The sequence below is a fragment of the Sus scrofa genome, chromosome 7 (assembly GCF_000003025.6).
Source record: "Sus scrofa isolate TJ Tabasco breed Duroc chromosome 7, Sscrofa11.1, whole genome shotgun sequence".
Lineage (NCBI taxonomy): Eukaryota > Metazoa > Chordata > Mammalia > Artiodactyla > Suidae > Sus > Sus scrofa.
In genome coordinates, this window is record NC_010449.5 from 39168510 (window position 1) to 39194648 (window position 26139).

The 26139-nt window shown below is 52.7% G+C and overlaps 1 protein-coding gene across 1 annotated transcript; it reads left to right on the plus strand.

Moving 5' to 3' along the window:
• CAPN11 (calpain 11) lies at window positions 482–23425 on the plus strand. Its single transcript, XM_021100038.1, has 22 exons — window positions 482–497; window positions 7340–7590; window positions 7935–8004; window positions 10757–10875; window positions 12540–12673; window positions 12867–13035; window positions 15494–15577; window positions 15667–15752; window positions 15983–16057; window positions 16176–16333; window positions 16529–16701; window positions 18775–18786; window positions 19059–19270; window positions 19564–19603; window positions 19700–19768; window positions 19857–19914; window positions 20059–20123; window positions 20369–20437; window positions 21178–21256; window positions 21354–21470; window positions 22280–22338; window positions 22472–23425. Exons 1-22 carry the CDS (start codon window positions 482–484, stop codon window positions 22496–22498), a joined length of 2142 nt encoding a protein of 713 aa, XP_020955697.1. The 3' UTR covers window positions 22499–23425.

Genomic DNA, 26139 nt, shown 5'->3' on the forward strand with positions numbered 1-26139 from the left:
TGGGCACGACCGTAAACATTTAAAAACAATACTACTAAAAATAAGAAGGGGAGAGAGACACACAGAGGAGGCCATGTGAAGACACAGAGATGCACAGGGATTGCCTGTTGGTGGCTTCTGGAAACTTATCAAGATAAGAGGTCCGTTGGGGTGTCAGCTCCTTCCTGGAAGCCTCGGGGAGAAGGAGAGGGACTCAGACTCATCCTGATTGGATGATGTGGTGAGGACAGCCAGCCTGGTAGTGGCCTCCGGGGTGGGGGTGCTGGGTCACCCTGTCCCCGTAGGAAGATGGCCCTTGGACTTGTGGGTGGGGACGGGGCTGGAAAGGGGCCAAGTTAGGGAGAGCGCCAGCCTGAGGGACCCAAGTGGGAAAGGGCAGCGGTTAACCTGCCGCTGTAATTGGAGAGTTCCGGGTGAGGGTGGTGTCCTCCAGCCCCTCCCCCAGCATCTTCAACTGTCAAGCACTGTGCCAGCCAACAGCATGCTGCCCTCCCCAGGTAGGCGCTGATGGGGTTTGTCCTACTGCTGTGCCTGGCAGACCTGGGCCTCCCCCCAGGGAAAGGGCTGTGTCCCCCTCTGTCACACTGGATGCTCCCAAGGCACGGGAACTGGGCCTCTCCCGCAGCCAACTCGGGAAAGAACAGGCGGTGGCTGGTCAGACCTTTGGGAGCCCAACCTCCTTGTTTCCACCGAGTGTTGGCGATGAGGAGAGGAGGGGGGCAGCCACCCCGATGTCCCAGTCTGGGCACCAGGCTTGTGGGACAGAACCTCCAGGGGCCATTAAGAGAAATAAGGGGGGAGTTCCCGTCGTGGCGCAGTGGTTAATGAATCTAACTAGGAACCATGAGGTTGCGGGTTCGGTCCCCGCGCTTGCTCAGTGGGTTAACGATCCGGCGTTTCCATGAGCTGTGGTGTAGGTTGCAGACGCGGCTCGGATCCCGCGTTGCTGTGGTTCTGGCGTAGGGCGGTGGCTACAGCTCTGATTGGACCCCTAGCCTGGGAACCTCCATATGCTGCGGGAGCGGCCCAAGAAATAGCAAAAAGACAAAAAAAAAAAAAAAAGAGAGAGAGAAATAAGGGGCACCCTAGCCTCAGTCTCTGGGCTTCTTGGGGACGGGGGACAAGAGGAAGACCCCAAACCCAGTCCGGGCAACACCTTTGTTTCCTCTCTGCTCCGGAAGTTGAGCTGTCACTTAATCAACAGGTCCCCATCTGATGGGGAGACGACATGTACGCCTGGGACAGAAAGTGCCCCCGTATCCATTCACTCCCTGTTTTCACACATGCCCTGCCCATCGGCCTCCCGACACCCGACCCCAACCCCGCCAACCAGTCTTGTCTGTCTGTCCATCAGTCTCAGTGTGTCCACGATATGCGTGAGCCCACCCTGCCAGCCGCTGAGTCAGGAGCGCAGAGGGTGGCCTGAGTATGCAGGACCTTAGGCAGGTTCGGAGTCAGGACAGTGAGTAAGGACTCCTGGGCTGGGCGATGGTCCAGGGACAGAGAACTCCAGGGAGATGAGGGAGGCGACATTTAATCCTCATCAACTTGAGACCATGATGTACGTGGACATCCACCCCTTCAGTGGTCCTTCTGGACTCCCATCCTGCGGGCTTGGCACACTCACTTCTGGGGGCAGCCAGGCAGAGGCCTCGGACAGCCCCGGGGGCAGGGACAGGTACAGACGGTTCCCCTGCTGGTGGGGCCTTGGCCCATTCTCTTGACCCAGATTTCTCACTCTTCACACTTGACATTTGGGGACAAGATATTTCTTCGTCGCGGGGGCTGTCCTGTGCACTGTGGGATGTTCAGCAGCATCCCTGGCCTCTGCCTACTGGATGCCAGTCGCCTCCCCTGCCCCACACCCCAGTCAGGACAAGCAAGATTGTCCTTAGACAGGAGTTCCCACTGTGGCACATAGGGATTGGCCCAGTGGATTGGGGATCCGGTGTTGCCAAAGCTGTGGCTTAGGTCACAACTGTCTCTCAGATCTGATCCCTGGCCCAGGGACTCTGTATGCCATGGGGTGGTCAAATTAAAAAAAAAAAAAAAAAAAAAAAGGAGTTCCCATCGTGGCGCAGTGGTTAACGAATCCGACTAGGAACCATGAGGTTGCGGGTTCGATCCCTGCCCTTGCTCAGTGGGTTAACGATCCGGCATTGCCGTGAGCTGTGGTGTAGGTTGCAGACGCGGCTCGGGTCCCGCGTTGCTGTGGCTCTGGCGTAGGCCGGTGGCTACAGCTCCGATTCAACCCCTAGCCTGGGAACCTCCATATGCTGTGGGAGCGGCCCAAGAAATAGCAACAACAACAACAAAAGACAAAAAAAAAAAGTCCCTAGACATCACCCAAGTGCTTCCTGGGGCGTGACTACCCCCTCTCCTCAGGGAGAAGCACTGACTTATCCTCTCTGGGAACCATAAGACCAAGCTGGCCAGGAACAGTCACTCCTGCCCTGCTGGCAATGCTGGCTGAGGATGAAGATGGGGAGATGGTGTTAGGTCCCCTGGCCCGACCTTCCTGCCAGAGAGAGGCACCTCCCTCAAGGGCAGGGAGGGATGAAGCTCACAAGCCTAGCTTGGGTCTGCAGTCAGGCTCAGTCCACCCCCACCCTCTCCCTGGGATCGTGGGCAGCTATGAAGCTCAGGGCTCCAGCTTCCTGTGCTGGTAGCTGTGGGCATGCCCAGCACAGAGCAGGCCCTCTGGACTGTCAGCCCTGCTGTTCTAACCCTGCTCCTGGCCTGTCAGCTCAAGGGAGATGCTCAGCTGAGACCCCCAGCTCCCATCTCTGAGGAACGCAGCCCTCTGGGGGGGTCCAATCCAGTCTCCCCTCCGGACAGCCCAGGAGCCCCCTGCCCCTCTGCAGCCGCTCTCTTTGCCTCGCTCTGGATTCCTCTCACACCCCAGCCTCAAGTGGACTCTGTTTAGCCTAGACCACATCCTTTCTCTTTTGCTCCTAAGCACGTCCTTATTCCAGAGGCAGCTGAGAATGTGGGGAGTCCAGGGGACCAGCCTGTGTGGCGTAGGACTGGAGATTCAGGGTGGACCTCGGCTCTGGGGCCTTACCTCCTCTTCCCCCTCCTCGGCATTCACCCCCCGGGTCCACTGTTGGAGTCAGTCCCGTGGGAGTCTGGGGGCAATACTCAGGAAGGATGGAAGAGGTCACAGTTGCTCTGGGACAGGAGGGTCCTGGTCCCCTGCCACCCACTGGCCTGGGATCTGTTGGCCCGTCTGACTGTTCCTCTGAGACCCAGCCATCCCACCCACTAGGCCATTCCCTAACTGGACCCTTCCCCACGGGCACCCCCTTCCCCTCAGCCCTCCTGCCCTCTACATTCCAATTTTCACTCTCCCCAAAAGGCAGTTATCTATTTGCATGGTCTGAAGCTCATTTTATTTTATTTTATTTTATTTGCTTTTGAGGGCCACAACCCTGGCATATGGAGGTTCCCAGCCTAGGGGTCCAATCGGAGCTATAGCTGCTGGCCTACACCACAGTCACAGCAACTGCAGATCTGAGCCACATCTGCGACCTACACCACAGCACACAGCAACGCCAGAACCTTAACTCACTGAGAGAGGCCAGGGATCAAACCTGCAACCTCAGGGTTCCTAGTCAGACTTGTTTCCACTGCGCCATGATGGGAACTCCTGAAGGTCATTTTTCAGGAGTTGTTTTATTGACGTGGTAATAATAATAAAATACATAATTAAATAATTGTGTATTTTACTATTAAATAAATATATTAGTAATTAAATATAATATAATTAAATGCAATTAATTATAAATATATTATATTTAATGTACATAAATATAATAATTATTAAATAAAATAATATAATACATGATATACAAAATAATAATTATGACATTGTGATAATTTCTGCTACACAACAGAGTGATTCAGTTATACGTATACACATCCATTCTTTTTCAGATTCTTTTTTTTTTTTTCCTTTTTTGGCCACCCCAAGGCATATGGAGTTCCTGGGCCAGGGATCAGGTCCAAGCCCAAGTTGTTATCTAAGCCCCAGCTGGGGGCAACCCCAGACCCCTCAGCCACTGTGCCAGGCTGGGGATCGAACCTGCAACCCAGAGCTCCCGAGATGACTCTGATCCCATTTTTCCCTAGTGGGAACTCCCATTCTCAGATTCTTTTCCCATATGGATTATCACAGAATATTGGGTAGAGGTTTCCTCTGCTGTACAGCAGGTCCCGTTGGCCAATCATTCCATATACCTCAGGGTGCATATGCTACTCCCCAACCCCTGAAGGTCATTTTTTAAAAGAGTTCAATTGAAATATGATTCACAAACCATACAATTCACCCATTTAAAGTGTGTTGTTCTGGAGTTCCTGTCATGGCTCAGCGGTAACGAACCTGACTAGTATCCAAGAGGATGGAGGTTTGATCCCTGGCCTCGCTCAGTGGGTTAAGGATCCCCCATTGCTGTGGCTATGGCATAGGCCAGCAGCTGAAACTGATTAGACCCCTAGCCTGGGAACTTCCATGAGCCTCAGGTGCAGCCCTAAAACCAAAATAAATAATAAATAAATACAGCGTGCAGTTCTCAGTTCCTGCTCTGATGCAGTGGGTTAAGAATCCAACTGCAGTGGCTCGGATCACTGTGGAGGCAAGGAGTGGATCCCCGGCCGGGCACCATGGATTAAAGATCTGGTGTTCCCCGGCCCAGGAACCTCCATATGCCACAGGTGTGGCCATTCAAAAGAAAGAAAAAGGATCACACACGCTGTAGTCAGAGTATGTACACACATACAGCGATTGGCTGGCGAAAGGAAAGAAAACGTAAAGAAAGTGTGCGATTCCATGGTTTTCAGGAAATTCACGAAGTTGTGCCACTATCACCACAATCAATTTTAGAACATTTTCATTCTCCCCACAAAGAAACCCCATAGCCTTTAGCCATCAACTTCCAATCCCCAAGCCCCTGAGCCCTAAGCAAGCACAGGTGCAAGTCCCTTCTCTGTATAGATTGGGCTATTTGGGGCATTTTACATAATCGGAACCACACAATACGAGGTCCTCTGCCACCACCACCTTCTTCACTTAGTGTAACGATCATCCATGTGGTGGCTGCACCAGTACTTCATGTCTTTTTATGGTTGAATTATTTTCCTCATTTTGTGTGTTCATTCATCAGCTGATGGACATTTGTGTTTTGTTCCCACTTTCTGGTGCTTGTGAATGATGCTGCTATGAACATTTTTGTACAAGTTTGTGTGTGGGTGTATATTTTCATTTCTCTTGGGTACACAGACCTAGAGGTGAAATCGCTGGATCAGATGGTAATTCCACGTCTAACTGAGGAGAGCCCAGACTGTCTTCCAAAGTGTCGGCACCCTTGTACGTTCCCACCAGCAGGGTACAGGGGCTCCAGTTTCACCGCCTCCACGCCAACACTGCATGTTTCCAGTCTTTTTGGATTATAGCCATCCTAGCGGGTGTGAAGCAGTATCTCATTGTGACCTTGACTTGCGTTTTGTTTTTTTGGTTTTTTTGGTTTTTGTCTTTTGTCTTTTTAGGGTCGTACCCGCCACATATGGAGGTTCCCAGGCTAGGGGTCAAATCGGAGCTGCAGCTGCTGGCCTACACCACAGCCACAGCAACAGAGGATTTGTGACCTACATCAAAGCTCATGGCAACACCGGATCTTTAACCCACTGAGCGAGGCCAGGGATCAAACCTGCATCCTCATGGATACTAGTAAGATTTGTTTCCGCCAAGCCACAATGGGAACTCCTTGACTTGAGTTTGATGATGAACAATGTTGAGGATTTTTTTATGTGATTATTGGTCATTTGTATGTATACTTCATAAAAATACCTATTCAAATCCTGTATCCTTTTTTTTTTTTTAGCGCTGCACCCACGGCATATGGAAGTTCCCAGGCTAGGGGTAAAATCTGAGCTACAGCTGCCAGTCTGCACCACAGCCACAGCAACAGCAACATAGGATCCAAGCCATGTCTGCAACCTACACCACAGCTCACTCTCGGCAGCGCCGGATCCCCAACCCAGTGATCGAGGCCAGGGATCCAACCTGCATCCTCAGGGATTCTAATTGGATTCATTTCCACCGTGCCACAAGGGGAACTCCTTCTGTCCGTTTTTTTAACTTGGCTGTGCCTAAGGCATACAGAATTTCCCCGGGCTGGGGATCGGACCCAAGCCACAGCAGTAACTGGAGCCACGGCAGTGACAATTCCAAGTCCTCAACTGCTAACCACCAGGGAACTCCCCTTTGCCCATTTTTGGTTTGTTTGTTTGTTTTTGGCCATAGCATGTGGAAGTTCCCAGGCCAGAGATCAAACCTGTGCCACCCAAGCCCCTGCTATGACAACACCAGATCCTTAGCCCGCTGCACCACAAAAGAACGCCAACCTTCAGCCCCCTTTTTTTTTTTTTTTTTTTTTTTTTTTTTGGTTTTGGCCAAACTTTTTATTTAGTATTCTGTAGTTGCTTAACACACACTTAAAGGTCTTATTGAGGGAGGGGGAAAGGAAGGGTTTCCTTGTAGATTCCCAAGGAAATGTCAGAAAGGCAAAATACGGCCATTGTCCATTTGTTTTTTTGAGTGTTTACTGGGCGAACAGCACTTTCCTTACATATAAGCATCTGATCTCAGGTGTTTCATACTGAGAACATGGAGATTTTTGTTTGAAGACATTTGGAAATCCTAAGAGGAGCATTCCCCAACCACCCTCTAATAGCTAGCTTGTTTGAATAGGCAGGAGGATTCATCTATTTTAGGTGGCTAGATATTTTGTGGAAGAGCTTAGAATTGCTTGCCTCATCATTTACGGGGAAAAATCTTAAAGGAAGTGGCCTTTAGCGACACCCTTCCTTGGAAAATTACAACGCTAGTACACATGTCACATCTTAACACATTTAACATGTGCTTGTTGAAAGCAATGTCATAAACTCAAATATGATTTAACATGTTATGTTTTTCCTCACAAGAACATAAAAATTATGGCAGGGGAACTTAACAGGAAATTTGAAAAAGGCAACACACTTTTTCCTTTTAGTCCTTGGGTCATGATGACAGGCTCGGTTCCACTTTTGTTTGTTTCTTTGAACAGGGATTTTGGTCCAAAGTTTCGTTTGTTTTATAATATCTGCTTCCGCCTTCCCCTCTATCAGATTGGCTTCCTCCACGGCCACCACCTCTCCGTGCTCTGAGGCTTGACCTGCCATGGGACCCTCGTGGAGGAGGGTACCCCCTTTCCATCGAAGGGGGAAGCCCTCTTTCTTGTCTGCCAACCCCGATCACGCTCAGTCCATTTTTTAATCGGGTTCTCTTTTCCTTATTAAGCAGAGACCAGTATCACTAACAAGGGGATAGCGGCTCACATAACCCAGAGCCGACTAAGGGCCAAAGGTGTGGGCCAGCAGCACAATGCCGAGAACTACAACAACCAGAGCTTTGAGGAGCTGCGAGCAATCTGCCTACGGAAGGGGCTGCTGTTTGAAGATCCCTTATTCCCTGCCGAGCCCAGTTCGCTGGGCTTCAGGGAACTGGGCCCCAACTCCAAAAATGTGCAGAACATCAGCTGGCAGCGACCCAGTGTGGGTACTGGGAGGGGAGGCACGGACTCATGGGGCGGGGGTTCTAGTGACACCCCAGTTGCTTGGATAATCTCCACACACCCCCAATCTGGCCCTGCACTAGGATCCACCTGCATCAGGGCTGGGATGGTTCCGGACACGCTTAAGCAAAACCACTCAGACAATCCGGGAAGGCCACTCCCTGACCTTTGCTGTCACAGACTCCATGTCACATGCCAAGCTCCCCCTGCCTGCCATCCATGTCTCCCCCTAGAATCCAGAGGCGGGCTTTTTTCCTGGAGGTAGGAGGGAGGTTTGGGGGGCCGGGTATCTAACTCTCTGAAACCTTTATTCCTTCACTGCAGCAAATCACCAGCAATCCTCAATTCATTGTGAATGGGGTCAGCCCGACAGACATCTGCCAGGGGGTGCTTGGTGAGCGGGGAGCAGGAAAGCTGGGGGTTGGGGGGGATGGGGGAAGAGGGCTGAGGTAGGGGAGTGTCAGAGTGTCTTTTTTTGTCTTTTTTCTTTTTTTCTTTTTTTTTTTTTTTTTAGGGCCACACCCGTGGCATATGGAAGTTTCCAAGCTAGAGGTCCAATCAGAACTACAGCTGCGAGTTTACACCACAGCCATAGCAACTCAGGATCCAGGCTGTAACTTTGACCTACAGTGCAGCTCATGACAATGCTGGATCCTTAACCCACTGAGCAAGGCCAAGGACTGAACCCACGCATCCTCATGGTTACTAGTCACGTTTGTTACTGCTGAGCCACAATGGGAACTCCCAGAGTGTCATCTGAGGCTGTGGGACCGCCAGCTCTAGGTTCAGACAGGCTCTTCTATTTCCCAGGCTCTTCCCCTAATCCCAGTTCCACCCCCATCTGCTGCCCTCTGGGTCTGGGAGTAAGCTGGGGTGCTATATTATCCATTGCTAGGCAATCGATTGCTCCAAGACTCACTCAAGATACCAGTTGGGTTTGTTACCACTGAGCCACAACGGGAACTCCCTAGACTTGGTGATTTAAAGCAACAACAAATATCTATCATCTCACCGTTTCTCTAGGGCAGGAATTGAGAAGCAGTATAGCTGGATGGGTCTGGCTCAGGGTCTCTCCTGGGGCTTCGGTGACCTGAAGGTTTCATGGAAGTGGGAGGGCCCCCTTCCAAGGTGACACACTCACTTGGCAAGAAGCCTCAGGTCCTGCCACACAGGCTTCCCTGTAGGACACTAGAGTGTCCACACAAGAAGCTGGTGGTAATGAGTGCACAATCCAGCCCACACTCAAGGGGAGAGAAATTAGGCTCCTGCTCCTGAGGAGAGGATGATCAGAGGACTTGTGGGCACATATTAAAGCCACTGCGAGGGGTTCCCGTTAGGGCTCAGTGATAACAAACCAGACTAGAATCCATGAGGACTCAGATTCAATCCCTCACCTTGCTCAGTGGGTTAAGGATTCAGTGTTGCCATGAGCTGTGGTGTAGATTCCAGATGTGGCTGGGATCTGGCATTGCTGTGGCTATGGTGTAGGCCGGTAGCTGCAGCTCTGATTCGACCCCTAGCCTGGGAACTTCCATATGCCATAGGTGCGGCCCTAAAAAGACAAAAAAAAAAAAAAAAAAAAAAAAAGGTCACGGCGAGTGCCACGACTTCCTCAGTCTGGGGTATCAGGTAAAGGAGCAGCCCACCCTCCTGCAGGCTCCCATGGACAGGCCCCCAGACATACCTTCCTCCCTAAGCCCCATCCTTTCCCACAGTTTCCTCCAAAGCCCTCGTTGAATCTCTAGGGATGGAGTTCCCATTGTGGCTCAGCAGGTTAGGAATTTGACTAGTATCCATGAGGATGAAAGTTCGATCCCTTGGTCTTACTCAGTGGGTTAACTTTCCATAGTTGCTGCAAGCTGTGGTGTAGGTCGCAGACGCGGCTCGGATCTGGCATTGCTGTGGCTGTGTGGAGTGGGACGGCAGCTGTAACTCCAGTTGATCCCATAGCCTGGGAATGTCATATGTCATGGGTGCGGCTCTGAAAAGATCAAAAAAAAAAAAAAAAGAATCTCTAGGGATAAGGCCAGGGTGGGCTTTCTCTGAGGCTGAATTCTGTCCTCTTTGGGGCAGAGGCAAGGGCAGGATGTGGGCAGGGCAGAGGCCCAGGAGGCTTCAGGCCCCATGGCTGCAGCAGAAGGGGCTGGGGCTCCAGGAGGGGCTCCAGAAGGAGAAAATGCCTCTTCTAGGTGCCCTTTTGATGATAGCAGTTGGAGCATCCTTCACTTTCCCTTCCCACCCTATGCTTCCCTCCAAGGGCATCTCAGGCAGCCAGGAGGCCCTGGTCATCACAGAAGCTTTCCCAGTGCCCTCAGCCTCAGCCAGGCCCTGGGCCCCACACAGGGCACCACCCTGCCTCCACAGCCCCACCTGTGATCTGAGGCACCCCCCCACACAGCAGGAGAGATGGCCGCAGATGACCTCAGACCAAGAATCCTGCCCCTGTGTCCCAGCTGGGGTACAGACTGAGCCCCCTGGGTCTCCAGTATTATGGGGGTGACCCAGTTTAATAATGAGACAGAGGTGGGGGTCATGGGAAAGGTGACTGGCCTTGTTCAAGGGACGGGAGATAATTGACTGTGCCCACCCCCAAAGGCAGGTCCCAGAGGGAGAAGCAAGACCAAGGCCAGAGGTTCCCTTCATGGCCCAGTAGAAACGAATCCAACTAGGAACCGTGAGGCTGCGGGTTTGATCCCTGGCCTCGCTCAGTGGGTTGGGGATTGGGCTTTGCCGTGAGCTGGGGTATAGGTGGCAGATGCGCCTTGGACCCCCGTGTTGCCGCGGGCTGTGGTGTAGGCCGGCAGCTGTAGCTCTGATTCAATCCCCAGCCTGGGAAGCCCCATGTGCCAGCCTAAAAAGGGTACAGCCCTAAAAAGAAAAAAAAAAAAAAGACCAAGGCCGAAAATACCTTCTCTCCCAATCCCAAAACAAAAGTGATTGACTGTCATTTGCGAGTCTCTCACCTAAGAGAAGGCTCTCACCTCTAGAGCCTTCCCTTCCGCTCTCGCTCTCCCCCGGCTGGCTTCCCCCGCAAACAGCCCTTAGCAGGAGGGCCTCTCTAGCGGGGGAGGGGGGCCCTCAGAGCCAGCTCCTGCTCCTTGGGGTCTGGATTCTGAGTTACATGGGGAGCCCTTCTGTCTCTCCAGGGGACTGCTGGCTGCTGGCTGCCATCGGCTCCCTCACCGTGTACCCCAAACTCTTCCACCGTGTGGTGCCCAAGGGCCAGAGCTTCAAGAAAAACTATGCCGGCATCTTCCACTTCCAGGTGAAGGGCAATTTGAAAGCCAGAGTTGTGTGCGAGGGGTGCGTGCATGTGTGTGTGTGTGTGAGAGAGAGAGAGAGAGAGGAGGGAGAGAGAGGAAGAGAGAGAAGATAAAGAATGTGCACATGCTGGATTCCCGTCATGGTTCCGACTAGGGACCAGTGGGTTAAGGATCCGGTGTTGCCATGAGCTGTGGTGTAGGTCGCAGATGCGGCTTGGATCCCGAGTTGCTGTGGCTGTGGTGTAGACCGGCAGCTGTAGCTCTGATTAGACCTCTAGCCTGGGAACATCCATATGCCGCGGGGAGCGGCCCTAGAAAAAACCAAAGGAAAAAAAAAAAGAGAATTGGTACATGCTTTGAAGTTCATCTTTTTCGTATTCTTTTTGAAAAATGACATTTACTACGATGGATTTTTGCCTAATTATCAGCAAAACATCTGCTCACTGGAAGACATCATGGAAGCTAACTTTTTTTTTTTTTTTTTGCTTTTTAGGGCCACACCTGCAGCATATGGAGGTTCCCAGGCTAGGGGTCATATTGGAGTTGGAGCCACTGGCCTATGCCACAGCTCACGGCAACGCTGGATCCTTAACCCACTGAGGGAGGCCAGGGATCGAACCCAAAACCTCATGGTTCCTAGTTGGATTTGTTTCCGCTGCACCTCAGTGGGAACTCTGGAAGCTAATTTTTTAAAGCCTCCAAAGAAAACAATTATCAGTCTGTGGCTCTTCCTCCTTTTCCTCTCCTTGTCCTGCTTCTGTCTCTGTCTCTTCCTCCAGGGGAGATACACACGTGTATATGCACATTTACATGTATATGCATATGTATAGGTATGAGCGTATCCGACATTGGGAATTTCTGCCATGTGATTTTTGGACTCTGTTCTTTTAAGTTAAGCGACATATGGACAAATTCCTCCTGTCATAAAATATTTCCAAAAATCACAAGAGGTTTTTTTCTCATCTTTTTAGGGCCGCCCTCGCAGCCATGGAGGTTCCCAAGCTAGGGGTCGAATCAAGAGCTGCAGCTGCCGGCCTATACCACAGCCACAGCGATGTGGGATCCGAGCCCCACACCACAGCCACAGCAACGCCATGCACCCTCATGGACACTAGCCAGATTCGTTTCCACTGAGCCTTGACGGGAGTCTGTGGCACAGTGGGTTAAGAATCCAGCAGCAGAGGCTTCGATCCTGGCCCAGCACAGTGGGTTAAAGATCCAGTATTGCTGCAGCTTCAACTCGAATTCTCTCCCTGTCTGGGGAATTTTCATATGCCATGCGTGCAGCCATTAAACAAGAAAGAAAGAAAGAGAGAAGGAGAGAAAGGCAGGCATCCTAAAGTTCATTCAAGGTCAAAAGGTGGGCGGGTCCCTCGGGAGCCCAGGCAGAACCTGGAGATAAGGATGCTGGGGAGGTTCAGGCCTTTTTAGGGGATGGGCTCTCTGAACTGGTGTGTCACAGAACCTGCCACCAGAAGGCGCTTGTGTCACAGAGTCCTCAGGCAAGGAGGAGAGAGGGAGAGAGAGAGAGAGAGAGAGAGAGAGAGAGAGAGAGAGAGAGAGAGAGAGAGAGGGAGAGTGTGTGTTTGTGTCTTCGCGCGCGCACTCTTGGCCTGGCACAGACAGATATCCCACACTCGGCTGAGACTCAGCTTGCTACCTGCAGATCTGGCAGTTTGGCCAGTGGATGGATGTGGTGGTGGATGATCGGCTGCCCACAAAGAATGGCAAGCTGGTGTTTGTGCACTCAGCCGAGCGCACTGAGTTCTGGAGCGCCCTGCTGGAGAAGGCCTACGCCAAGTGAGTGCTCCAGCCAAGGGGTTGGGCTGGCCTCCAGGTCTGCCCTGACCGTTGGCAGCAATGGGGACAGCTGGAATCAGGGGAAGAGGCATGGGGACCGCAGAGCATCCTACCCTCTCCTCAGCCCACCCTCTGATGTCCAAGCTCACAACTGCCTCCTAGAGCCCAAACAGTGCCCTCTCTGTGCCCACAGGCTGAACGGATCCTATGAAGCACTGTCAGGGGGGAACACAATGGAAGGCTTTGAGGACTTCACGGGGGGCGTGACCCAGAGCTTCCAGCTCCAGACACCCCCTCAGAACCTGCTGAGGATGCTTAGGAAGGGCATAGAGCGATCCTCCCTCATGGGCTGCTCCATTGAAGTAAGCTGTACTTGGTCCTGGCTCAGGGCCTTTGCACCTCCTGTTGCTGTCACCTAGAAAGCTCTTTCCTCGGATACCTGCATAACTAGCTCCTTCTCTTTCATTTTTCAGTTCAAATGCCTCTTCCTCAGGCTAATCTTCTCTGTCTCCCAATCTAAATTAGCTGCTCTTATACTCATTGCTTCTTTACTTTGATTTAATTTTCTCCCCAACATTTATCATGAGCTGAAACTGGCTTACTTGTCTGTGTGTACATTCACGACCTAGCTTCTCTCGACAATTCTCCTATTCCATGAAGGCAGTGACCTTATCTGTCTCACTCACTGCTGGGTCCTAGGACTTAAGATGGTACTTACCATGCAATAGATGCCCAACCAGTACTTGTTCAAATAAATAAATGGAATAAATTTATTTATTCCATTTATTTATTTATTTTTGCTTTTTAGGGCCACACTCGCGGCATATGGAGGTTCCCAGGCTAGGGGTCGAATAGGAGCTGTAGCCGCCGGCCTACACCACAGCCACAGCAGCATGGGATATGAGCCCTCTCTGCAAGCTACACCACGGTTCACGGCAACACCGGAGTCTTAACCCACTGAGCAAGGCCAGGGATCGAATCTGCGTCCTCGCGGTTGCTTGTCAGATTCGTTAACCACTGAGCCACAACGGGAACTCCAATAACATAAAATTTGAAAAATAAAAAGAAATGAACTGTTGATACACACAACAACTTGGATGAATCTCAAGGAATGCATAAAAAAAACGCCCATCCCCAAAGGTTCCATACTGTATGATTCCATTTATGTGACAATCTTGAAATGACAAAAATTTGGGAATTGACAATTCCGACTCTGTAGAACTGAGAGCCACAGAGTCTGGAGTTGTCAGAGGCTGGGGAAGAGGTCAGAAGAGGTGGATGTTGGTTATCCAAAGGCAGCACGGAGTTCCCGTCGTGGCGCAGTGGTTAACGAATCCGACGAGGAACCTTAAGGTTGCAGGTTCGGTCCCTGCGCTTGCTCAGTGGGTTAACAATCCGGCGTTGCAGTAACCTGTGGTGTAGGTTGCAGATGCAGCTCGGATCCCGCGTTGCTGTGGCTCTGGCGTAGGCCAGTGGCTACAGCTCCTATTCGACCCCTAGCCTGGGAACCTCCATATGCCGAGGGAGCGGCCCAAAGAAATAGCAAAAAGCCAAAAAGCCAAAAAAAAAAAAAAAAAAAACAAACAAAGGCAGCAAGATGGATGCTAGTGCTGATGAAGCTGCTTTGCATCGTGACTACAGCGGTGGATCCAGGAAAGTACACATATGATAACACTGCACAAAACACACATAATAAGCACAAGCAAAAGTGAAGACCTGTATAAGACAGACAAATTGTGGAGTTCCCATGGGGGCTCAGCAGGTTAAGAACCCCCATAGCATCCATAAGGATGTCAGTTTGATCCCTGGCCTCGCTCAGTGGATTAAGGATCCAGCATTGTCTCAATCTACAGCTTAGGTTGCAGATGTGACTCGGATCTGGTGTTGCTGCGGCTGTGGTGTAGGCTGGTGACTGCAACTCTGATTTGACCCCTAGCCTGGGAACCTCCATATGCCACAGGTGTGGCCCTAAAAAAAAAAAAAAGACAGAAAAAAAACAGGCCAATTGTGAAATTGTGTCAACATCAGGATCCTGGTTCTGATATTGTGTTATAGTTTTGCAAGATGTCACCACCCAAGGAAATTAGATAAGGGGTGCAAGGGCTATCTCTCTGTTATTTCTTACAATTACATGTGAATCTACAATCATTTGAAAATACGAAATTTAATTTTCTTTCTTTCTTTCTTTTTTTGCTTTTTCGGGCCATACCCACGGCATATGGAGGTTCCCAGGCTGGAGTCTAATTAAAGCTATAGCTGCCGGCCTACACCACAGCTCACGGCAACGCCGGATCCTGAACCCACTGAGCAAGGCCAGGGATCGAACCTGCAACCTTATGGTTCCTAGTCGGATTCAGTTCCACTGGGCCACAACGAGAACATCATCTCTATGTTATTTCTTACAACTGCATGTGAATCTACAATCATTTGAAAATACGAAGTTTAATTTTCTTTTCTTGCTTTTTTTTTTTTTTACTTTTTAGGGTGGCATATGCATATGGAGATTCCCAGGCTAGGGGTCAAATCAAAGCTACAGCTGCCGGCCTACACCACAGCCACAGCAACGCCAAATCCAAGCCCCATCTGTGACCTACACCCCAGCTCACAGCAATGCCCAATCCCCAACCCACTGAGCAAGGCCAGGGATTGAACCCGAAACCTCATGGTTCCTAGTTGGATTCGTTTCTGCTGTGCCACATTGGGAACTCCCAAAGTTTAATTTCCTTAGAAAAGGAAACCAGAGAGTCATCACCTCTCTTTCTGGTGCCCCCGTCCCTCTGATCAGGTCCTGAGTTGGTTTCCTTCCTCTCTGTACGGTAGGTCACCAGCAACAGCGACTTGGAGTCGCTGACACAGAGGATGCTGGTAAAAGGACATGCTTACTCGGTGACCGGCCTTCAGGATGTGAGTCTGACCACAGCACCCCACCTAGAGGGGCCTGAGGAGAGCCTCGCTGACCCTACACCCCTGACCTTTGTCCATCCTCCACCCAGATCTGGTACCACGGCAAGACAGTAACACTGATTCGGGTCCGGAATCCCTGGGGCCGGATTGAGTGGAATGGAGCCTGGAGTGACAAGTAGGCGGCCCTGACCAGCACTTGGGGTGAGGGGTAGAGCACATGCAGGCCCTCCAAGGCCATGCCACAGGGGGACTGATTGGCATCCAGTCCCCTGGGCATCGGGGCAAGTGAACCCCACCCCTCCAGAATCTCCATCTAACCGGGACGTTCAGGGATGGGGGAATCCCTGGAGGAGGAACAAGGTGCCCCCTGACCCCTGCCCCTCGCCTCCCACTGCCCGTCTCCAGTGCCAAGGAGTGGGAAGAGGTGTCCCCAGACTTCCAGAGGCAGATGCTGCACAGGAAGGAAGACGGGGAGTTCTGGTCAGTGCCGCTTGGATGGGACCGCCTCTGTCCCCACACCCTGTCCCACCTGTGCCTTGGATGGGGAGGCTGGCGGGGGGGCTGCGTGCTGCTGATGGCGCTGTCCCCTCCACCACAGGATGTCCTACCAAGATTTCCTGGACAACTTCACCCTCCTGGAAATCTGTAACCTGATGCCTGACACACTCTCTGACTACAAGAGCTGTTGGCACACCACCTTCTACGAGGGCAGCTGGCGGAGGGGCAGCACTGCGGGGGGCTGCAGGAGCCACCTCGGTGGGCACAGGGGACTCCGGGCACAGGGAGCAAGGGATGGGCCACTGACTCACCCCACAAGCAGGCCTGGGGGGGAGGTCACAGGGGTCAGGGGCCATCAGATCCCCCCGGGTCCTGTTGAGGAGGCAGCCACGTGGCTGGAAAGGCCATTCCCGAGGGGGAGTACAGAGCCGTCCGGACCTGTTTCCTCCACAGACACGTTCTGGACCAACCCCCAGTTTAAGCTCTCTCTCCCCGAGGAGGATGACGATGACCCAGAGGCCGAGGAAGCCGTCTGCACCTGCCTGGTGGCCCTGATGCAGAAGAACTGGAGACGGGGGCGGCCGCACGGAGCCCAGCTGCAGACCATCGGCTTTGTCATCTACACGGTGAGCACCCAGCTGGTCCCCCAGCCACTCTTGCTCCCTGCCCCCACCCCATGGCCTCCCCTGTGGGGCCACTGCCCACCTCCGCCCCCTGCCAACAACAGTGACGCCCTCCCATCTCCTCCACAGTCCTGATTTTTCTTGCACATGTGTTGCTTTTAATCTGAAACACTTAGGGAGCAACACACACACTTCATCTGTGCCAAGCATTGTTCCAAAGGCCTCTTGAGGAGTTCCCGTCTTGGCTCAGCAGAAATGACTAGGAACCATGAGGTTGCGGGTTCGATTCCTGGCCTTGCTCAGTGGGTTGAGGATCCGGTGTTGCCATGAGCTGTAGTATAGGTTGCAGACCCGGCTCGGATCTGGGGTTGCTGTAGCTGTGGTGCAGGCTGGCAGCTGAAGCTCCAATTGGACACTTAGCCTCCATATGCTGAGGGTGCGGCCCTAAAAAGACAAAAAAAAAGACAAAGGCCTTTCGAGTAGTAAGGCCTTTAATGAAGAGGAAGGAGATTGGGCCCCAGAGAGGTGGGGTCCCCGTTCCCACACACTCGGATTTCTCCACAACCCCCAGGCTCCCCACAGATGCCCCCCTGGGAAGCATATCAAGTATCAGGCGGCCAAGAGAAATCCCTGTCAAAAGGATCCCACATGCAGCTTCACTAACTCCTAGAAACGCCCACTTATCCATTCAACATGGTCAACGATATTCATGGAACCCCTCCCATATGCCGGCCCCCAGACCAGCCCCAGAGTGTCGATCAAGCACAGTGCAGACACCAGCAGTGTCCCCCTCCTAGGCTGTGAGTCCCCAGGTTAACAGACACCTCCTGAAGCCATTGCCAAGGTTAGAAGCAGCCCTTCCAGGAAAGGCTATATTCACACACTCCAGTGCCATCAGCATATTAAAGGTTTGGGGACATCCCTGGAAGAGAGCAGCTATTTTATCTTTATTTTATTATTTTTTCTTTCTATAGATGCACCCACGGCATATGGAAGTTCCCATGCTAGGGGTTGAACGGGAGCCACAGCTGCTGGCCTGCGCCACAGCCATGGCAACACCAGATCTGAGCAGCATCTGCAACCTACACCACAGCTCACGACAACGCCAGATCATTAACCCACTAAAAGAGGCCAGGGATCAAACCCGAATCCTCAGGGATACTATGTCAGGTTCTAAACCTGATGAGCCACAACAGGAACCCCAAGCAACCTATTTATCTTCGTTTAACTCGCCTTTTTTAACAAACTTCTATGTGCTCATCCCCTGATTTCAATAATTCCCTATTAACTTCCAACAGGAGGTGAGTGCTTAAAGGAAAATGCTCTCCCAGTTTTTTTTTAATCCCAGGTCCTCCACTGTCCAGCAGTGTGAGATTGAGCAAGTTATCTCACTCTGAAGGATTCCATTTCCCATTCTTAACCTGCAGTGGTAAAAATCTCCCCCTGGGAGTTCCCTTAAGGCACAGCAGGTTAAGGATCCAGCATCATCACTATAGCAGCTGGGGTTTGATTCCTGGCCCAGGAACTTCCACATGCATGGGCTAGGCCAAAAAAAATTTTTTTTAAACCCCCCGCCCCGGGGAGTTCCCATCGTGGCTCAGCAACGATGAACCTGACTAGTATCCATGAGGACACAGGTTCGATCCCTGGCCTCACTCAGTGGGTTAAGGATCCAGCATTGCCAGGAGCTGGCGTGTAGGTTGCAGACTCAGCTCGGATCTGGCATTGCTGTGGCCCCGGCGTAGGCCGGCAACTGTAGCTCTGATTCAACCCCTAGCCTAGGAACTTCCATATGCCGCAGGTGCAGCCTTAAAAAGAAAAAAATAAAAATTTTTTTAATCAATAAAAAGAAACATCTTCTCCTGGCAAAATTTTGTGTAAACCATACTCTGCTGTCAGTAGCTGAAGGGTTATCAATGCTGGGACTTTTAGCTATTAGAGCCCACGCACCTCCCCACCACCAGCATCCTAGTGCCCCTGACACAGCCCCCTCCCCTAAACACACACCCGGCTTCCACTGGCCTGAGCCCCTTCACCATTCTGAGGATCCAACCCTCCTCTCTCTTCCCTTTCCAGATCCCGAAGGAGGTACACAAGACATGGGGCTTGATCCTGGGCCACCCCACCTCTGGCTGCACCTGGGTGGGCAAGGGGTAGAATTCTAGGAAAGGCTCTGGGGGCCACTGGGTCAGTCCCCCGGCAGGAGTCAGGAAAGGAAGTGAGCACACCGTGGTTACCTGCCAGCTGGGCAGTGTCCAGACCTCTTGGCCCTGCCGAGCCAGGCCTCATGGTGGGGATCCCTCCACCCCTCCCCCTCCCACCCCCCTTGGGCCCGGTACCCACCCCCAGGGCACATACAGTTTCAGAACCTCCAGGATATCCACTTGAAAAGGGACTTCTTCGAGAAGTATCAGGACCTGGGCTTCTCAGAGATCTTCACCAATTCCCGGGAGGTGAGCAATCACCTCCGGTTGCCTCCAGGCGAATATATCATCATCCCCTCCACTTTTGAGCCGCATAAGGATGCCGACTTCCTGCTCCGGGTCTTCAGCGAGAAGCACAGCGAGTCCTGGTGAGGGGCCCCACCTGACGGTTCCAAGGCTCCCGGCCCCAGAGCTGTACGATGGCAGGCTCAGGGAGCAGTCACCTGGCCCCATCCTCACTCTGTCCCTATTTTACAGACGGGAAAACTGAGGCACAAGGCAGGGAAGTCCCAGGTAGTAGCAGAGCCAGAACCAGAACCCAGATCCCACAGAGCCCAGGCACCTGACAGGATCTCCCGACGCCCCACCCACTGGAATCCCCGTCTCTCTGCCCCCCACCCCCACCCCTGCTCACCCCCAGCTTTCACCCACTCTTGCCCAGGGAACTGGATGAAGCCAACTGCACTCAGCTTCTGCAAGAGGTGAGGGGAGGCTGTGGGGCTGGGGGCTTGGAGGCAGCAGGTGGGGGTGTGGAGGAACTTTCTGGACTGAGTCTCCTCCCCTTCTTTGCCCCCCAGGAGACCATCTCGGAGAATGAAATAGACCAGAACTTTCTCCATTTGTTTCAGATAGTGGCTGGTGGAGAGGTGAGGCACAGAGGGCTGGGGGCTGAAAGGAGGTGGATGCGAGTGGGCTGAAGGGGCCAGAGTAGAGGTTTAGGGCTCCCCTTCCTAGGATAAGGAGATTGGCGTGTACGAGCTGCAGAAGCTGCTCAATAAGGTGGCATCCAAATGTGAGTCCCCCACCCCCTACTCACCACCCCTGCCCCACAGCCGGCGCCCCACCTGACCCACCCCGCCCCCCACCCCTGTTCCCCCCACATCCCATCAACCCGCTACTCACTCCTCCTCTCCTTCCTGCCCCTTGCCTCCCTCAGTCAGACACCTCAAAACCAAAGGCTTCAGCCTGGACGTGTGCCGCTGTATGATCAACCTCTTGGATGTATCTTCCAGTCCAGTGGGCAGTCCTATCCAGCGCTGTCCCGCCCAGCCCCCTACCCCTGAGCCTGGCCCCTGAGGTTGTAGGAATTAGGCTCTGGGGTAGCAAAATATGCCAGACCGGCTGGCTGTAACCATAGTTACCATACAGGACCCTGGTGCGTCACCTCCGTGAGCCCCTTCACTTCCCAACCCCCAGGACGCCCTCCAGCCTCTCCTCGGATATCCTTGACTACCCGCCCTTCCTAGAAAGACAGCTCTGGCAAACTGGGGCTTCAGGAGTTCCAGATCCTGTGGAGAAAAATCAAGAAATGGACGGTAAAGGGCCTTGAGGGGGGCCCGTTTATGGGGCAGAGAAAGAGGCTATCAGGAGAAATGAGGACTAGTAAGGATGAGGCTGGAACAGGAGCCCCTGACTAGACACACACACACACACACACAGCAGGATGGAGCTGTTGATGTGTTGGTTATTTTTCTTATCTTTCGGTGTTTTGTTTTGTTTTACTATTTAGGGCCACATTTGCAGCTTATGGAGGTTCCCAGGCTAGGGGTCGAATCCAAGCTGTAACTGCTGGTCTACACCACAGCCACAGCAATGTCAGATCTGAACCGCGTCTGTGACCTTATACCACAGCTCATGGCAACACCGGATCCTTGACCCACTGAGTAAGGCCAGGGATCGAACCTGCATCCTCATGGATAGTAGTCAGATTTGATTCTGCTGAGCCACAGTGGGAACTCTGATGTGTTTGTTATTAACTAGTCAAAGTATTCAGTAATAAGTACAGTCCAGGTATTGGCCAACATAAAGGATACAGGCAGGAAGCCTCAGGCAGCGGTACCAGGGTGCCAGGATGCCAAGAACTAATCCTACACTCACCAGGTGATAGGAATACTGGAGCTGGGGATGGGGTAGAGAGGAAGCAGCAAGCTGGGGCGTGGGGGGAGAAGACAACGTGGGGGCCCCCCAGGGTCTTGGAAAGCAGTTGCTTCAGCCTTTCATCCCTTTAACCACCACACCACGCACACAGCCCTGCAGCATCTGTCTGTCCCTTCAGGACATCTTCCAAGAGTGTGACCAGGACCATTCAGGCACCTTGAACTCCTATGAGATGCGCTTGGCAATTGAGAGAGCAGGTGGCTGGGGGGGCAGGGAAAGGGCTTCGGGGCAGGGACGGGGGAGACAGTGGCCAGGAGGCTGGACTCTCCGCCTTGGTACTGTTCTCTCTCCCAGGGATCAAACTCAGTAACAAGGTGACACAGGTGCTGGTGGCCAGGTATGCAAATGACGACATGATCTTGGACTTTGACAGCTTCATCAGCTGTTTCCTGAGGCTGAAGGCCATGTTCAGTGAGTCAGACTCCTGCCCACCCCCACCCTAGGCCATGGGACCACCGGCTTTCTCCCACTTTCCCCCACAAGAAGCCATGCTCCAGAAGCACTCCTCTTTCTGGGGCATGGATGCTCTGAGTTCAAATCCCAGCCCCTCCACTTGCTGGCTCTGTTGGCCTTGAGCAAGGCATTTATCTCTCTGTGCCTCTGTCTGCCTTATCTGTGACTGCAGCTAGCAGTAGAGCTCACCTGGGATGGGCGTACACGTTACAAGAGATAGTATTTTGAGAGCACTCAGAACTCGGCCTGGTTCTTAGGGAGGCTGTGGGAGTCCTTGTCATTCATCCTCTGCTGGGCTGGGGGTTTAGCTGGGGAGCAGGAAGGAGTAGCTTCTGCCTCCCTTTCTGATGTCCTCCCTTTGTGGGGAATGGGTCTTGCAGATGCCTGACTCGGCTCCCAACCCCTCTCCCTTTGCCCCTCCCCCCAAAACAGCGTACTTTCTTTTTTCTTTCTTTCTTTTTTTTTTTCTTTTTAGGGCCACACCCACAGCATATGGAGGTTCCCAGCCTAGCAGTTGAATTGGAGCTACAGCTGCCAGCCGATGCCACAGTCACAGCAAGGCCAGATCCAAGCCACGTCTGCAAACTACACCACAGCTCACAGCAACGCCAGATCCTTAACCCACTGAGCGAGGCCAGGGATGGAACCTGCAACCTCATGGTTCCTAGTCAGATTCATTTCTGCTGTACCACAATGGGAACTCCCAAAACAGCATACTTTCTAACCATGGACCCCTTCTCCCTTTGCCTCCTCCCCACCCAAAACAGCGTACTTTCTAACCATGGACCCCAATAATACTGGCCAGATTTGCTTGAACCTGAACCAGGTACAAAGAAGTGATTTTGGGGCACCTCAACCCATGGCTCCACCTGCCCTTCCCTGCCCCCCCCGCCCCCCTCAGCCCCTGCCCCCCTGCCCCACCCACCTCTCCCATCCTCTGAGATCCTCTCTCCCCACAGTGGCTGCAGATAACCATGTGGGGATAGAGTCCCTGCAGGAGCCTGGCTTCCTATTGCCACCACCAGCACCAGCCCCCCGGGGTTCTGGCCTGGAGGACGGGGTACCCCTTGCCACGCTCAGCTCTGCTGTCTCTGCTGATGGAATGGGCCCCAGACGCCATGCTCACTCCAGCCGAGGGACCTCCAGGCTCACCCTCCCAGCTCCAAGTGCTTCTCTCTAACCCCAGCCATCTAGTGGCTGGATTCCCCCCCAGTCTTCCTTTCTGAGTCTATTTCACTGAGGTTAATTGACACTTCCCCAGTGTCCCCTGGCTGGGGAGACTGTCCATGCTTCCTGTCCTGCTCATGCCCTCCTGCCTCATGGCCCCCCTCTTCTTCCCCTCACTCGGGGGCATTATTATAATTAACAACATGCCACTGGCTTCTGAGTCTCTGTGTTTCTATGGCAGAAAAAGACTGGCGGGGGTGTGAGTCGTCTCCTCAGCACCAAAGAGGGGCACCCAGTAACTCTCAGTTGGGGTGATACCACCCCACCTCCAAGGAGCATTTAGAAAATCGAGGTTGTCACAGAAGCTAGAGGGCATTGTTGGCATTTATGGGCAGTGCCAGGGATGCTTAAGGCACAAGGGTCTCTGCCTGTGAACCGTTAACAGAGAGCGGTACCCAGAGCAGCATCCAAGGAGCGGGCTGAGCCACAGGGCCCAGAGCCTCCTCTCCCTCTCCTCCCTCAAACTGGGGTCTCCAAAGGTGGCACTACTGGGGTCTCAGAGCTCCAAAGTCCAACACCTGCAAGAGAGAGCAGGTCCTAGAAATGAACTGCCCCTCCTGGGTGTGCAGCTGAGAGGGGTAAGGACTGTGAAACAGGTGAGTTCATTCCTGCCTTAAGAGTGTTCATGGGGAGTTCCTGTCGTGGCTCAGTGGTTAACGAATCCGACTAGGAACCATGAGGTTGCGGGTTCGGTCCCTGCCCTTGCTCTGTGGGTTAAGGATCCGGTGTTGCTGTGAGCGGTGGTGTAGGTTACAGACGCGGCTCAGATCCCACGTTGCTGTGGCTCTGGCATAGGCCAGGAGCTACAGCTCTGATTCGACCCCTAGCCTGGGAACTTCCATGTGCCATGGCAGAGGCCCAAGAAATGGCAAAAAGGCAAAAAAAAAAAAAAAAGAAAAGAGTGTTCTCGGGAGTTCCTATTATGGCTCAGTGGTAAAGAAACCCACTCGTATCCATGAGGACATGGGTTTAACCCACTTGGTGAGTTAGGCATCATGGCATTGCCATCAGCTGTGGTGTAGTCAGAGATGAGGCTCAGATCCCGTGTTGCTGTGGCTGTGGTGTAGGCCGGCAGCTGCAGCTCTGCTTTGCCCCTAGTCTGGGAACTTCCATATACTGCAGGTGCAGCCCTAAAAAGAAAGAAAGAAAAAAAAAAATAGGGTTCACAGAGTTCCCTGGTGGCTCAGCAGGTTAAGGATCCAGTGTCGTCACTGCTATGGCTCAGGTTCGATCCCAGGCCCTGTGAGAACTTCCACATTCCACATTCTGCATGGCTCCCCCACCCTTCCCGCCCTGCCCCAAAAAAGGTGCTCAGATTCAAACCATTCTTATTTTTAGAAAAATGAGCTTGCTGCCTGCCAAGCTATTGTCCTCACGGGAGGGAGGGAGGAAGGGAGGGAAACTTGGTCCTCCTGTCCTTGACTTTTGAGTCTCTGCCCCAGGTGCCCCCAGCTTGAAGACTGAGGCCACCAGCAGCACCGTCAACTGTACTTCTCCCCTCCTTCCAGATCTCTCTCTGATGTCCCCTTCTGGGGAACTGAACAAGCAAGCATCTCAGCCTCTTGCCTAGAGACAGCCTCCAAATTCCCTCAGATTAGAGACTGATGCATCTAACCCCCAAATGAATCAGAATCTCTCCCGTGTCTGTGTGCTTTCCGCTTCCTGGGGTCACTCACTTCCTTTCCTCCTGCGGTGCATGCTCAGAGGCTTCCTTCCACTGGCACTAAACCCCCTCACCCTGCTCGTGCTTAGTGGGAGGGCTGGGAGTCCAGTCTTCCTGGGTCTGGGGACTGATTCTCTGTGCCAGTGCTGCCCCCCGGCCTCCTGTGTGCCTTCAAAGACTAAACTCAGGCAACTGCCCCATTGATTCATTGTCGTCCCCCCCCCCCGCCACCACCCTACTGCCTCCTGAAGAATCACTTCCCCCACCTGCTCCCGAAGTGCAGTCTAGTCTGAGACACAAGGTTAGCAAGTTTCTTAAAGACTGGTTATGGATTTCCCATCCTGGTTCAGTGGTTAACAAATCTGACTAGCAACCATGAGAATGCAGGTTCGATCCCTGGCCTTACTCAGTGGGTTAAGGATCCGGCGTTGCTGTGAGCTGTGGTGTAGGTCGAAGATGTGGCTCAGATCCTGCATGGCTGTGGCGTAGGCCAGCAGCTGTAGTTCTGATTCAATCCCTAGCCCAGGAAGTGCCATATGCCACAGGTGCAGCCCCAAAAAGCAAAACAAACAAACAAAAAAAAACAAAACACTGATTCCTCCAGGAGTTCCCATTGTGTCTGTGGAGTAACGAACCCAACCAGTATCCATGAGGACATGTGTTCGATCCCTGGCCTCGTTCTTTTTTTTTTTTTTTTTGTCTTTTTGTCTTTTTGTTGTTGGTGTTGTTGTTGCTATTTCTTGGGCTGCTCCCGCGGCATATGGAGGTTCCCAGGCTAGGGGTTGAATCGGAGCTGTAGCCACCGGCCTACGCCAGAGCCACAGCAACTCGGGATCCGAGCCGCGTCTGCAACCTACACCACAGCTCACGGCAACGCCAGATCATTAACCCACTGAGCAAGGGCAGGGACCGAACCCGCAACCTCATGGTTCCTGGTCGGATTCGTTAACCACTGCGCCACGATGGGAACTCCCCTGGCCTCATTCTATAAGTCCGGAATCGGGTATTGCCATGAGCTGTGATCCAGACGCGTCTTGGATTCCGTGTTGCTGCACCTCTGATTTGACCCCTAGCCATATGCTATGGGTATGACCCTTAAAAAAAAAAAAAAAAAAAAAAAAAAAAAGAGGAGTTCCCATCATGGCTCAGTGGTTAACCAATCTGACTAGGAACCATGAGGTTGTGGGTTCGATCCCTGGCCTTACTCAGTGGGTTAAGGATCTGGTGTTGCTATGAGCTGTGGAGTAGGTTGCAGACGTGGCTCGGATCCCACGTTGTTGTGGCTCTAGCAAAGGCGGGAGGCTACAGCTCCGATTAGACCCCTAGCCTGGGAACCTCCATGTGCCGAGGGAGCGGCCCTAGAAAAGGCAAAAAGACAAAAAAAAAGTCTGAGTCCTCCAACCCTATCTTGCCCCACCTTTCTCCTACCGAGCAGCTAAGGAACAAAGTCCCTAGGTGGGGGAGGGCTGTTTGATGGAGGCCTGAAAACTAGCAGGTCCCTTGAGCTTTTGAGAGGACTAGGGAGACCCAGTAGGTTCTGGGGGGCCCAGCAAGGTGCAGACCCCTCCCCTTCTCTGTCCCTTACCCTAGGGTGAGATGTTGCCAACTTCCAACTGGGTAGCCTTAGTCAAGTTATTTATTTCTCTAACAGAGTCTCTTTTTTTCTCATCTGTCAGTTGGGGGTGACAGTGCCTATCTCAGAGGGGTGAGATTATGAGGGTGAATCCCACAGAGGGT

What these genes read in the sequence shown, in the direction of transcription:
- CAPN11 (XM_021100038.1), top strand. An exon ending in AAGGAAGACGGGGAGTTCTG is followed by an intron (nt 16,058 to 16,175) that starts GTCAGTGCCGCT and finishes CCTCCACCACAG; the next exon opens with GATGTCCTACCAAGATTTCC. An exon ending in GGGCTGCAGGAGCCACCTCG is followed by an intron (nt 16,334 to 16,528) that starts GTGGGCACAGGG and finishes TTTCCTCCACAG; the next exon opens with ACACGTTCTGGACCAACCCC.